The sequence below is a fragment of a genome, unplaced genomic scaffold (genome assembly GCF_019419815.1).
Source record: "Pyrus x bretschneideri cultivar Hongxiangsu unplaced genomic scaffold, Pyrus_bretschneideri_v1 Contig23, whole genome shotgun sequence".
Classification (NCBI taxonomy): domain Eukaryota; kingdom Viridiplantae; phylum Streptophyta; class Magnoliopsida; order Rosales; family Rosaceae; genus Pyrus; species Pyrus x bretschneideri.
This window is the reverse complement of record NW_025999535.1, coordinates 4399786-4412134: the sequence shown is the minus strand read 5'-3', so window position 1 is coordinate 4412134 and position 12349 is coordinate 4399786. Positions and strand designations below refer to the sequence as shown.

The 12349-nt window shown below is 37.4% G+C and overlaps 1 protein-coding gene across 1 annotated transcript; it reads right to left on the bottom strand.

Annotated features, from left to right (window-relative positions):
• Positions 1-375: 375 nt before the first annotated feature.
• LOC103931523 (L-type lectin-domain containing receptor kinase IX.1-like) lies at positions 376-3253 on the bottom strand. Its single transcript, XM_009341034.3, has 2 exons — positions 790-3253; positions 376-617 (listed from the first exon to the last, which is right to left on the bottom strand). The coding sequence occupies exons 1-2, from the start codon at positions 3036-3038 to the stop codon at positions 581-583; spliced, it is 2286 nt and encodes a 761-aa protein (XP_009339309.2). The 5' UTR covers positions 3039-3253; the 3' UTR covers positions 376-580.
• Positions 3254-12349: the final 9096 nt, after the last annotated feature.

The following is a 12349-nucleotide window of genomic DNA, read 5'->3' as shown; positions in this document are numbered from 1 at the left end:
AGTGATTTTTTAAAAAACTGCTGTTAATGAAAGTAGAAAACTATCGAAAATCAGAAGCAAAGAATTTACTATGCTTCTAAAAAACAGATTTTTCAAACAAAGCATGGTAATTAATGCTTATTTGATGAACTTTTCAAATGGCAAGGATGCCTCCAGATGTTTTACAAAATTACAATATTTACCCGCACATTATTGTCATTGATAATTATTATATTATATTAAATACTATATATTTTTTAATTATTTAACATATTCAAAGCAATTAATATAAAAGTTTATCAAACACTATTTTTTATTTATTAAAAGCACTTTTACAAAAAAAATGTTTACCAAACGCTTAACAACTTTATATTACAGTTGTTTATTCTCACCGCATAACAGAACAGAAGTATTTTATTTTATTTTATTTTATATGACAACAATACCAAACTAATCCTAAGCCCAAATACAATCACAATAATGAATACAACGTCTTTCAGTCGAAACAGAAATAAATCCAAACTAAACAGTTTAGTTTTAATGCTCAAACACAGAGACGGGGAAGGGCGCCATCTTCATCCTTGCCATCCATCCGATCATGTCAATGGTAATTTCTCATCGAATTATCACATTTAGACCTGATCAAAGAAAATCAAATAAGACAATTACCACATAATACATTAGATTATATTCAATCTGTTTATGCATGATTTGACGATTCCAAAAACAAGACAAAGGTGAAATTACAAAATTTCCCTAAAAAAAACTAGAATCCAGGTTATCAGTCAGTAAATTAGAGTTATTTCTTACCCAAGTGAGACTGATGGATGAGAATTTATTGCAGAAGAAGATCCTGTGAACTCCGAGGCATTGGTGTTGTAGGCATAGCCCGAACATTCAGTTTGTCCTCCTTGAGAACTAGAAGCACCACCAGACAACTTTGAGAGCGATCTCGAAGGAGCAAAGTACGTGGCCACTGGCATATTTGATGGGAGATTCGGCAATGGAACCTCAAAGTTGAGCACTTGAATGGCTTGTTGTATTGAAGGCCTCATATTGTTGTCCGGATGAGCACACCACAAGCCAACAATCATCAGGCACTCCATTTGTTTCTCATCAAAATCTCCACACAATTTCGGGTCAGCTGCTTCAATGACTTTGTCTTCTCCATAAAGCTCCCAAACCCACTCTACCATATTGACTTTACTACTTCCACACTTTGGGTCGATAGGTTTTCTTCCGCAACAAATCTCCAAAGCAACAATTCCAAAGCTGTAGACATCAGATTCCTTGCTAGCCTTTCCCGTGATAACATATTCGGGAGCCATGTAACCCATGGTTCCAGCCAATCCTGTCGTTTGTGGCTCTTGTCCGTGGTCCACAAGCCTTGCTAACCCAAAATCCCCAAGTTTTGCGTTGAAATTCGCATCCAACATAACATTGCTGGACTTGATATCCCTATGCAGCACACATTGCTCCCATTCTTGGTGTAGGTACAACAACCCAGAGGCCAAGCCTTGAGCAATTTTGTATCTTGCCTCCCAAGTTAACAAGCTTTGTTCTTTGAACAAATGAGAGTCTAAGCTGCCCTTGGGCATGAACTCGTACACAAGTAGAAATTTTTTTTCGTGGCACCATCCAATCAGTTGAACAAGATTGCGATGCCTAAGTCGACTAATTGTCTTCACTTCCGAGGCATACTCCTTCGGTCCTTGTTTAGAACCCTTCGATATCCTCTTAACAGCAACAGGTGACTTCAAGTCTGGTATTATGCCTTTATAAACCCCACCAAATCCTCCCTCTCCAAGCTTTTCTTCCTGCCCAAAATTATTTGTCACCCGAGCCAATTCCCTATATGAAAACTTCCTGGGACAAGCCCCTTTTTCAAATTCTTCGTCAACCAATTCATGAACCATGGTATCTTCATCACTACTTTCTCCTGTTTCCCTCCTCTTCCACAAAAAGAACCAAACCAAACCCAACCCAGTAACGACGACAGCACATCCTCCAATTCCCAACCCAATTACTAGTCCAATGCGCTTATTTACTGTCTTGGAAGGATAGGTAGGACTAGCCATGGGGCTTGATACAGGAACTGCAACCTGCAGCGGTGGTGGTGCAGTACCGGGCTCGTCGTGATCATCAAGTGAAGTGGAAGTGAAATTCCACGAGATGATCTTATGTATGGCAATAGATGCACCGGTTGAAGCGGAAAACCCAACAACGACCCAATCGGGCAAGTACTGCTTCAGATCAACAATGTAATTAAAATATCTCATCTCTTTGACTAATTGGGAATAGTTGCGATCACTGCTTACTAAAGTAGTGTAGGCAACACTAAGATTTTTCGAGGAGGAATTATAAGTAATGGTAGCACTATTTGGAAGTCCTCTCTTAATACCTCCATCCCAATAGTAACAAATGGAAGATTTGAGAGAGTTGACATCAATTCCCACGTGTTCGTACTGGGGGTCGTCGATGGTTGTCAGCTTATAATTCGGGTAGATGTCAAACTCCACAGCCACAAAAGCGTACTGATTCCTCCGGACGGAGTCATTTGAAGGTGTGGAGTTGAAGGGCAGGCCGAGACTGCTACCTTGGCCTAGTGTGTCGTTGAGGACGGAGCCATTTGGAGCTATGAAGAAGGCGAGACCGTCACCGCGGTTGGAATCGTTGTTGGAGTCAATGGCGAAGTCGAAACTCGTGGTGAAATCGGCGAGCTTGCCGGTGGCGGTTTCCTGAAGGAGGAAGGGTTGGCGGTAGGTGGCTCTGCCCACGCTGTTGCTCTTTGCCACGTCTGTGGCGTCTCGTGTGAGGCGGAGGAAGGGGCGTCCCAAATAAGCATCGCCCTCTATAGATATATTAGCGGAGTCATCGTTACTGAAGCTGGGGAAGTTGAAGTTTAATGGAGTTACAGAAGGGGTTAAGAGAAAGAAGAAAACAAGTAGGAAGTGAAGCTTTTGCGATCGGAGTGTTGATGCACTGATCATGGTGGCAAGCATTTTGGGAGAGAGATGGAGACTCAGGATTTGTAATAAGCTTGAACAAATGTTTGTCATCTGAAATAGATACAGTGGCCGTGGAATTATTGGGCAACCAATAATTTTGGAGAAAGACTTGACAAAAGTTCGTTGACTCAGAGTCAATATGGACAACTGTTCAAAGACTTGAGAAAACTTCTGCCGTGAAAAAAACACTAATGAGCCTCTGAAGACGTACCATGATTACAAACAAGTTGTATTAAAAAAGGGAGGGTTGGCAATTTTTCTTCTGTTTGTAACATAAATAAAAATAAAGTCTGATATGGAGCTATCTATTTTTATTATACAAAATTCACACAACTCCTTTTAGGATTGTAAAAAATTCTCGAATTTTGAAATAAATAAAAAAAATTTCGATCTCAAATTAAAAATGTTCTAAACTGACGTTTTTGAAATTTTTGGAATGTAATGCCAACTCGATCCCAAACCATTCGGTACCGGTATACATGTACATAGAGAAGAAACTGAAGAGAGGAATTGAGGAATTCGGTGGAACACATGGATGATGGCCCGGCAGGGGAGACAAAGGCATGTGGGCCCCAATTTACAACAATATTTTAAATATAGTCAGAATCAATTCCCACCATTGGATTGTTTAAAAACGATCTGGGCCGTCCACTGTTTGTTAGGGTCTCTATCCCCACTCACTCTCATTTCTCTGTGGTTATCCGGTTGGGGAGGTACCGCGCAAGTTTTACTTTAAAGTGTTTTCCACTCATGTTTTTAATAATATTTTTATTCTATAATTATTTGTAATTAATTGCTTTTTGTTAGGCTGAAGCCACAAGGCTTAGTAAATGTAGTTTTTTTTTTTTTTTTTTTTTTTTTTTTTTTTAATTTACTTATGATATTATGTATGTATGTTTTGAATTATTAATCATTGTGTTGAAACTATCATGACTATTATAATATTTAGAAAAGTAATTTGATGTAATTTTAGTCGGATTGTTTCCTGAAATTGGCAATGGCTTCTTGTGGTTAATAATTGTAAATTCACTTTGGACGAACACCACGTCTGGATGAGTTGCATATTAGATATACGTTCAATGTTGAAAGTTCCAAGTAGGAAATATATTAGGAAAACCTAACATTCGAAATATGCATAGGTAATTCATAAGTGATTGAGAGAATTACATAAGATTGTTAAAGTGACTATGAAACTATATCTCTTTAAATTGATTTTCTTTAAATTGTTTTCTAGTTGATTTATTTAATTGTTTTTATTTTAAATTCATTTTTAAATATTTTTAGTCACAAAATTAATATTTTTTAAAACTTTGTTTTAAGTAAATAATTAACATTTGATTTTACATAAATTATTTTAGTAATCCCTGTGGTGAACATCTTAGTTAAGCTGTTTATAATACGATTATCTTGTAAGTATTTTTAAGTATATTTATCCATACTTTTGTATGTGGTAAAAATCACATCAATATCCTCTTACAACAACATACATATGACTCCAAAGTCTGGTATAGATCCTGTGTAAACCCCGCCAAAACCTTCCTCTCCAAGCTTCTTTTCCTCAGAAAAATGGGGCTTTTAGATCTAGGTCCAAAAACATAGATGGTTTTTAGGAGTGAGTCCTAATTATCTAATTACATGTTTTTATTTCTTTTATACTCATTTTATATTTTTTAAAAATATTAAAAATCAATTAAAATCTTCTAATATTATGCATTTTTCAACTCCAAAAAATCTAATTAATATCTTACAAAAAAAAAAAAACTAATATACTAACATAAATTATCTACAAAACATTGTACCTTAACTCAAGTAACAAATATATGAATATATATTATACCTGTAAGCAAGATATGAAACCTAACTAAAAGGTAGGAAAAAACATAATATACCTACAAGCAAGACACATGAATTTGTGACACGTTGATTATAAAAAAGAATATGTCATATAGATACATAAAAATAATTAACCTGTGATATAGGTTGATTATAAAAATTAAAAATAAAATCTATAAATGGGGTTTAAAGCAGGAGGAAGAACAAGAAATAAAAAAAAATAATAATAATCAAAGAGATAATTAGGAAGAAATTTGATTTTTATAATAAATCTTATCATTGAATAGATAATTATTGATAATAAAATAATTAAATTTAAGGAATTGAACTTATTTTAATAAATTGGACTATTCCTACTATTGGCTAAAAAAATTGGACTTATATCAAGTTTTCCTAGAAAAATTACTCGTTGGTCGAGCCAATTCGCCATATGAAAACTTCCTCAGGTCAGTGCCCGTTTCGATTTCATCATCAATAAAGTCAAGAATCGTAGGATCTTCATCACTTCCAGTTGTTAATTTCCCTTTTTTTCCAGAAGACTAACCAAACCAAACCCAACCCAGCAAGCAAGACAGCACATCCACCAATCCTCAAGCCAATTACTAGTCTATCCCTTGATCATTTCCTGACTTTGGCGTAGAAGTACTAGTAATTAGGCTTAGCAGTGGAACTACAACCATTGATGTTGTGTTGTCCGTTGAAACGTCGATCTCGTAGGGATCAACTAATATGGTCGAAGTAAAATTCCACGAGAAGGTCTTAAACAGAGCAACAGAGTCCCGTTGGAGCGGAGAACCCAACAACCATGTAATAGAGATAGCAGCAAGGAGAAGGGAGAGTGCAAGTTGTGATGGAAAGTTAAAAACAGAAATGGAGGAGTAAATTAAGGACAGGAGGGAAGGACCGCGGACGTGTGACTGTATGATGTTGCATAACACTTTACTTTGTTCGTAAAATCGGTCCACATATGTCCTCAGTGCATCACTGCATTGAGTGCGAAACACTTTCCCGGATTAGTATAACACAGCACCAAGAAGAACACTGCCACTATTCTAAGCACAAATACTTGAATATGGTACATTATAACTCCAAGCCCACGCATTACCACTTATCACACTTAGTATTGTGAATTCAAAGAATGCACATATGTGAAGGATAGGCCATAGGGTCCAGGAGAATGGGACTGTCCAGAAAATGTATAACATGTACAAATTATCTTTATACTAAAGCTCAGCAGAAAATCACTATTCATCCTGTGATAGAGCGCACTGTTCACCAACAGTGAAAGGGTGGAACTGTCCTTGGATTTTGCTTTAGTCCCCGTATTGTTCACACTTTGCTACAGTAAGAAGTCTGTTTTGTCCTTATTGCATGCGCATCTCTCATTCCTCCATCTTTGGTTTTTTTTTTTTTTTTTTTTTTTGGTCTGCCTTTTCAGTACATGCTTTTCACGTGTTGATCATCGGTAGTGTTTCTGTGTAGGGGATTTTACCCTTGCTGCCCACGTGTCCATCATCGTTGAAGGTGCCTATTCTCGACTCTTCTGCGTCATTCCGCTCTCTTATCTAAATCCAAAAGATTAGATCGCAGCTTCTCAAACTCTCTCCCGCACCGCCACCATCAGGCCTTAGCTGCAAGAAGGCTGGGTCTCGAAAGAGGTCGTTTTGTAAAATGCTCTCTACTTAAGGCAAGTAATTTGAAATTTTGGTCCTATTTTTTTTTTTTATTATTCAAATGTTTAGTTGCAGAAATTTTAAATTAGTTTGTGTTCTTATGTGTAGGGTTCCAGGTGCTTGAGGTTCCTCTCTCTCTCTCTCACTTTTTTTATTCAATTCATGATCGAATTTCATTTGTATGAATGTTGGATCTATGAGGTCTTACGTCTTTCATCAACATGTACTCCCCTCTGTGATACATCCGAAGCCCTTGAAAAAAAGCCGAAAGAAAAAAGCTACTCACAAAAGAGATAATTGTTAAGAGTTGTTAGGTTAAGTTTAATTAATTTTTAGATTAAATAAAAGCTGACTGGCCATGCAGAGACCAAGTCATGCACAATCCCAGTAAGTTAGGATTGCTTCCGTTGTTTAAGGTTAGACTCTCCACGAAATCAGCTAAGATCGTGGGAGAGTTGCTGTCATTTTGTTTTCAGTATTTTTCCCTTTAAAACTGTAATCTTCAGATTGATATTAATGAGAAGAACAGTTCATGTTTTACTAGAGTTCTTATAAAAGATAACTAGGGTTCTTGAGTTCTGGTATTATCAAAACCAACATTTGGTATACGAGCCAGGTTTTAGGGGTCTCAGAAAGAAACAATGTCGAGTGAAAAGGCAACAGAAAGCTTTGTGCAGCCAGCCATTCCCAAGTTCGATGGTCATTACGACCATTGGAGCATGTTGATGGAAAACTTCTTAAGGTCTAAAGAGTACTTTGACCTTGTGGAAATGGGGATTGAGATACCTGAAGGTATTTTGACAACGGCACAACAAAAGAAGATTGATGAACAGAAACTGAAAGACTTAAAGGTAAAGAACTACCTATTCCAGGCAATTGATAGATCCATTCTCGAAACCATTCTCGAGAAGGACACCTCTCACCAAATATGGGAGTCAATGAAGAAGAAGTATCAAGGATCCAGAAAGGTGAAGCGAGCACAGCTTCAAGCTATAAGAAGAGACTCTGAGACTCTTCAAATGAAGAATGGGGAATCTGTGAATGAGTACATTGGAAAGGCTATGTCAATGGCTAACAAGATGAGAATCCATGGTCACAAGATTGAAGACAATGAAGTAGTGGAGAAAATCTTGAGATCAATGGCTCCTAAGTTCGACTACGTGGTCTGCTCAATTGAGGAGTCAAATGACATAGAGGATATGTCAATAGATGAGCTACAAAGTTCTTTGCTGGTTCATGAGCAGAAGCTCAACCGAGGAGGCTCCCAAGAGCAAGCTTTGAAGGCTTTCACCTTCACTGAATCTTCAAGTTCAAGAGGAGGAAGAAGACGTGGAAGAGGTGGACGTGGTCGTGGAAGAGGAGGTCGTGGAAATCGAGATGGTGGACGATTTGGGAATAAAGATGATAGCAAATCATCTTATGTCTCAAAGAAAGAGGATGATCGTCAAGGAAAAGGCAAGGAGCAGTTTGACAAATCACAGATAGAATGTTACAGATGTGGTAACTATGGACACTACAGAAATGAGTGTTACACCAAGCTTCCTAAAGAGAAGGGAGAGAAGTCAAATTTTATTGAGACAAAGGAGGAAGAAACGCTGCTGATGGCATTTCATGTTGCGGAGGACTTTGACCAAGAGACTTGGTATGTGGATACTGGGTGTAGCAATCACATGAGCGGGTGTAAAGCATCCTTTGTTAACCTGGATGAAAGTTTTCGTACTACTGTGAGTTTTGGGGATAAGTCAACAGTGAACATGATGGGAAAAGGAGATATTCAAATCAGGACCAAAAATGACTTCATTGAGACAATTTCAAATGTCTTTTTCATTCCTGATTTGAAGACAAATCTTCTAAGCGCTGGACAGCTTCAAGATAAAGGATATAGGATCACTATATTTAAAGGAGAATGCGAAATATATGATCCAAAGAGAGGCTCTATTGTTGTGGTGAAAATGTCACCAAACAGGTTGTTCCCGTTGAAGCTTAAGAGTGTAAATGCTTGCTTGGTTGCCAAAGAAGATGATGAAACGTGGCTGTGGCATCATAGGTTTGGTCATTTGCATTTTAATGGCTTAAGAACTCTCTACCAGAAGAAGATGGTGACAGGCTTGCCTAAAATCACAAATCTAACCAAGGTTTGTGAGGAGTGTGTTATAGCAAAGCAGCCTAGAGAAGCATTCCCAATTGGAAAAGCAACGAGAGCTCACTCAGTTTTGGAATTGGTCCACTCGGACTTATGTGGACCAATTAATCCAAGTTCGAATGGAGGAAAAAGGTACTTTGTTTCCTTTATTGATGATTACAGTAGAAAAACATGGGTTTATTTCTTGCATGAGAAGTCAGAGGCATTTGATGCATTCAAGAGTTTCAAGGCTCTTGTTGAGAATGAATCTGAAAAGAAAATCAAGTGTTTGCGCACTGACCGAGGAGGAGAGTTTTGTTCGAAAGAGTTTGAAGATTTGTGTGAGAAAAATGGAATAAAAAGGCAGCTCACTGCAGCTTATACACCGCAGCAAAATGGGGTCTCGGAGAGGAAAAATAGAACCATACTCAACATGGTTCGAACCCTTCTAGCAAAGGGAGAAGTTCCAAAACAGTTTTGGCCTGAAGCAGTTCTTTGGGCAGTCCATATTCTTAACAGAAGTCCCACGTTTTCTGTTAAAAATATGACACCCCAAGAGGCTTGGAATGGGAGAAAGCCCTCTGTGGATCATTTCAAGGTGTTTGGGTGCATAGCATATGCACACATTCCAGATGAGAGAAGAAAGAAACTGGATAACAAGGGTGAGAAATGTGTGTTTCTTGGTGTTAGTGATGTGTCTAAAGCTTACAGGTTGTACAATCCTACAACTGAGAAGATCATTATCAGTCGGGATGTAGTATTTGATGAGAATACAACATGGAGTTGGTCTGCAGACAAGAAGAACAACCAACAGATACAAGTCGATGATGACTCTGATGAAGAAACCATCACGGCCCAAACCCCACTTCAAATTGAAGCAGTACCACATCAAGTTGAAGAAGTAAGATATAACTTAAGGGGTGAAGGTTCAAGAAAAAGGCTAGCTTGGATGATGGATTATGATTCAAGCTACACTAGCTCAGATGATGACAATGTTCATTTTGCGCTATTTGTAGATAGTGATCCAATTACTTTTGAAGAGGCTTCAAAAGAGATAAAGTGGAAGGCTGCAATGGATAGTGAACTAAGATCCATTGAAAAGAACAACATATGGGAGTTGACAGTTTTGCCAAAGGGACATAAGACCATTGGTGTAAAATGGGTGTTTCGAACAAAGGTCAATGAGAAAGGAGAAGTAGATAAGCACAAGGCTCGTTTGGTGGTAAAGGGATACAAGCAAAAGCATGGCATTGATTACAAGGAAGTGTTTGCTCCCGTGGCTAAGCAAGATTCAATCAGGTTAGTTATTTCACTAGCTGCTAAACATTCATGGTTGATATATCAATTGGATGTAAAATCAGCGTTCTTGCATGGAGAATTGCATGAGGAGGTGTACGTCGATCAGCCACAAGGTTATGAGAAGAAGGGAGAAGAAGGAAAGGTGTATAAACTGAAGAAGGCGCTTTATGGACTGAAACAAGCGCCTCGTGCTTGGTATGGTCGAATTGATGCTCACCTTGGAAAGCTAGGGTTTCAAAAATGTCCCTATGATCATTCACTTTATGTTAAAGGTGAGATTGGAGGAGATATGTTAATCCTTTGCTTGTATGTAGATGATTTAATATATACTAGCAATAAAGCTGAAATGATAGAAGACTTTAAGAATTCTATGATGAAGGAATTTGAGATGACTGATCTCGGATTAATGAGTTATTTCCTGGGAGTTGAGGTGATTCAGAAGGCTGCTGGAAAATTTATTTGTCAAAGGAAATATGCACTAGAAGTTCTTGAGAAGTTTAAAATGGCTGATTGCAAGGAGATTGGAACACCATTAGAGCCTGGATTAAAGCTAAGCAAGGATGTAAATGGAGCAGCAGCAGACAGTTCCTTGTACAAGCAACTCGTGGGAAGTCTCATGTACTTGACTTTCACACGACCTGATTTAATGTATGGAGTAAGTGTCATTAGCAGATATATGGAAAGACCAACTGAGATGCATATGAATGCAGCAAGACGGATCCTGAGATATGTAAAGGGAACAAGTGATTATGGAGTACTCTACAAAAGTCAAGGAGGTTCAGATTTTGTCGGATTCACCGATAGTGACTATGCGGGAGATATTGATGATCGGAAGAGCACTTCAGGACATGCTTTTATTCTGAATTCTGGAGCAGTTGCATGGTCTTCAAAGAAACAACAAATCGTAACTTTATCCACTACTGAGGCAGAGTTCGTAGCAGCGACTTCTAGTGCATGCCAAGCTATTTGGTTGAGAAGAATGCTTGAAGCACTCGGTGAAAAACAAGAGGGTTCAACAACCATTTTTTGTGATAATGTTTCTGCTATAAAGTTATCCAGAAACCCAGTAATGCATGGAAGGAGTAAGCATATTGATGTTCGTTTTCATTTTCTGCGAAATCTGTGTAATGATGGTATAGTTGAGCTCGAGTATTGCAAGAGGGGAGATCAGTTGGCGGATATACTTACGAAGTCACTCAAACAGCCCCAGTTCGAGAAACTGAGGAAGTTACTTGGAGTGCATTCACTCAAAAATCTCGAGAAACTGTGGGCAGAAGATCAAGCAGGATGCATGAAGGTTAAATAAGTTGATGATTAAAACCCTAAACTGTTTTTAGTAGAAATCAGTTTAAGGGAGGGTGTTAAGACTTGTTAGGTTAAGTTTAATTAATTTTTAGATTAAATAAAAGCTGACTGGCCATGCAGAGACCAAGTCATGCACAATCCCTAGTAAGTAGGAAACGTGGTTGAGCATGTTCACCACAGCTAGGATTGCTTCCGTTGTTTAAGGTTAGACTCTCCACAAAATCAGCTAAGATCGTGGGAGAGTTGCTGTCATTTTGTTTTCAGTATTTTTCCCTTTAAAACTGTAATCTTCAGATTGATATTAATGAGAAGAACAGTTCATGTTTTACTAGAGTTCTTATAAAAGATAACTAGGGTTCTTGAGTTCTGGTATTATCAAAACCAACAATAATAAATGAGAAGACCCATTCCTTGAAAAGACAGAGGACAGGATACCACAAAAGACAGATGCCACAGTTACGTAAAATGATAAAGATATCGGTTAGAGAGAAAAAAAATGATTAAAAAATATGAAAAACTGGTTTGGTGTGTTTGGTTTTTGTTTTCTAATATTTTTTTTTAGCATACCAAGAAAATTGATGGGCAATCGTTCCCTTCCATTTAAGAAAAAGACAAAAAAAACAGGGATGCCATTGCAGTTGCGTGGTGGTAGTAACGAAGGCTCATTTCTCGAAAAAGATATAATAAATGCGAAGTGGCAGAAATATATATATATATATGTATATATATACGTATGTATATATATAAGAAAAGATAGTCTAATCTGAAAGTGTGAGGTCATGATGTGAAGTGGGAGGAAAAAAAAAAAACATATATATATATATATATATATAAGAAAAGATAGTCTAATCTGAAAGTGTGAGGTCATGATGTGAAGTGGGAGGAAAAAAAAACATATATATATATATATATATACACACATATATATATATATAAGAAAAGATAGTCTAATATGAAAGTGTGAGGTCATGATGTGAAGTGGGAGGAAAAAAAAAACATATATATATATATATATATAAGAAAAGATAGTCTAATCTGAAAATGTGAGGTCATGATGTGAAATGGGAGGAAAAAAATAAACATATATATAAGAAAAGATAGTCTAATCTGAAAGTGTGAGGTCATGATGT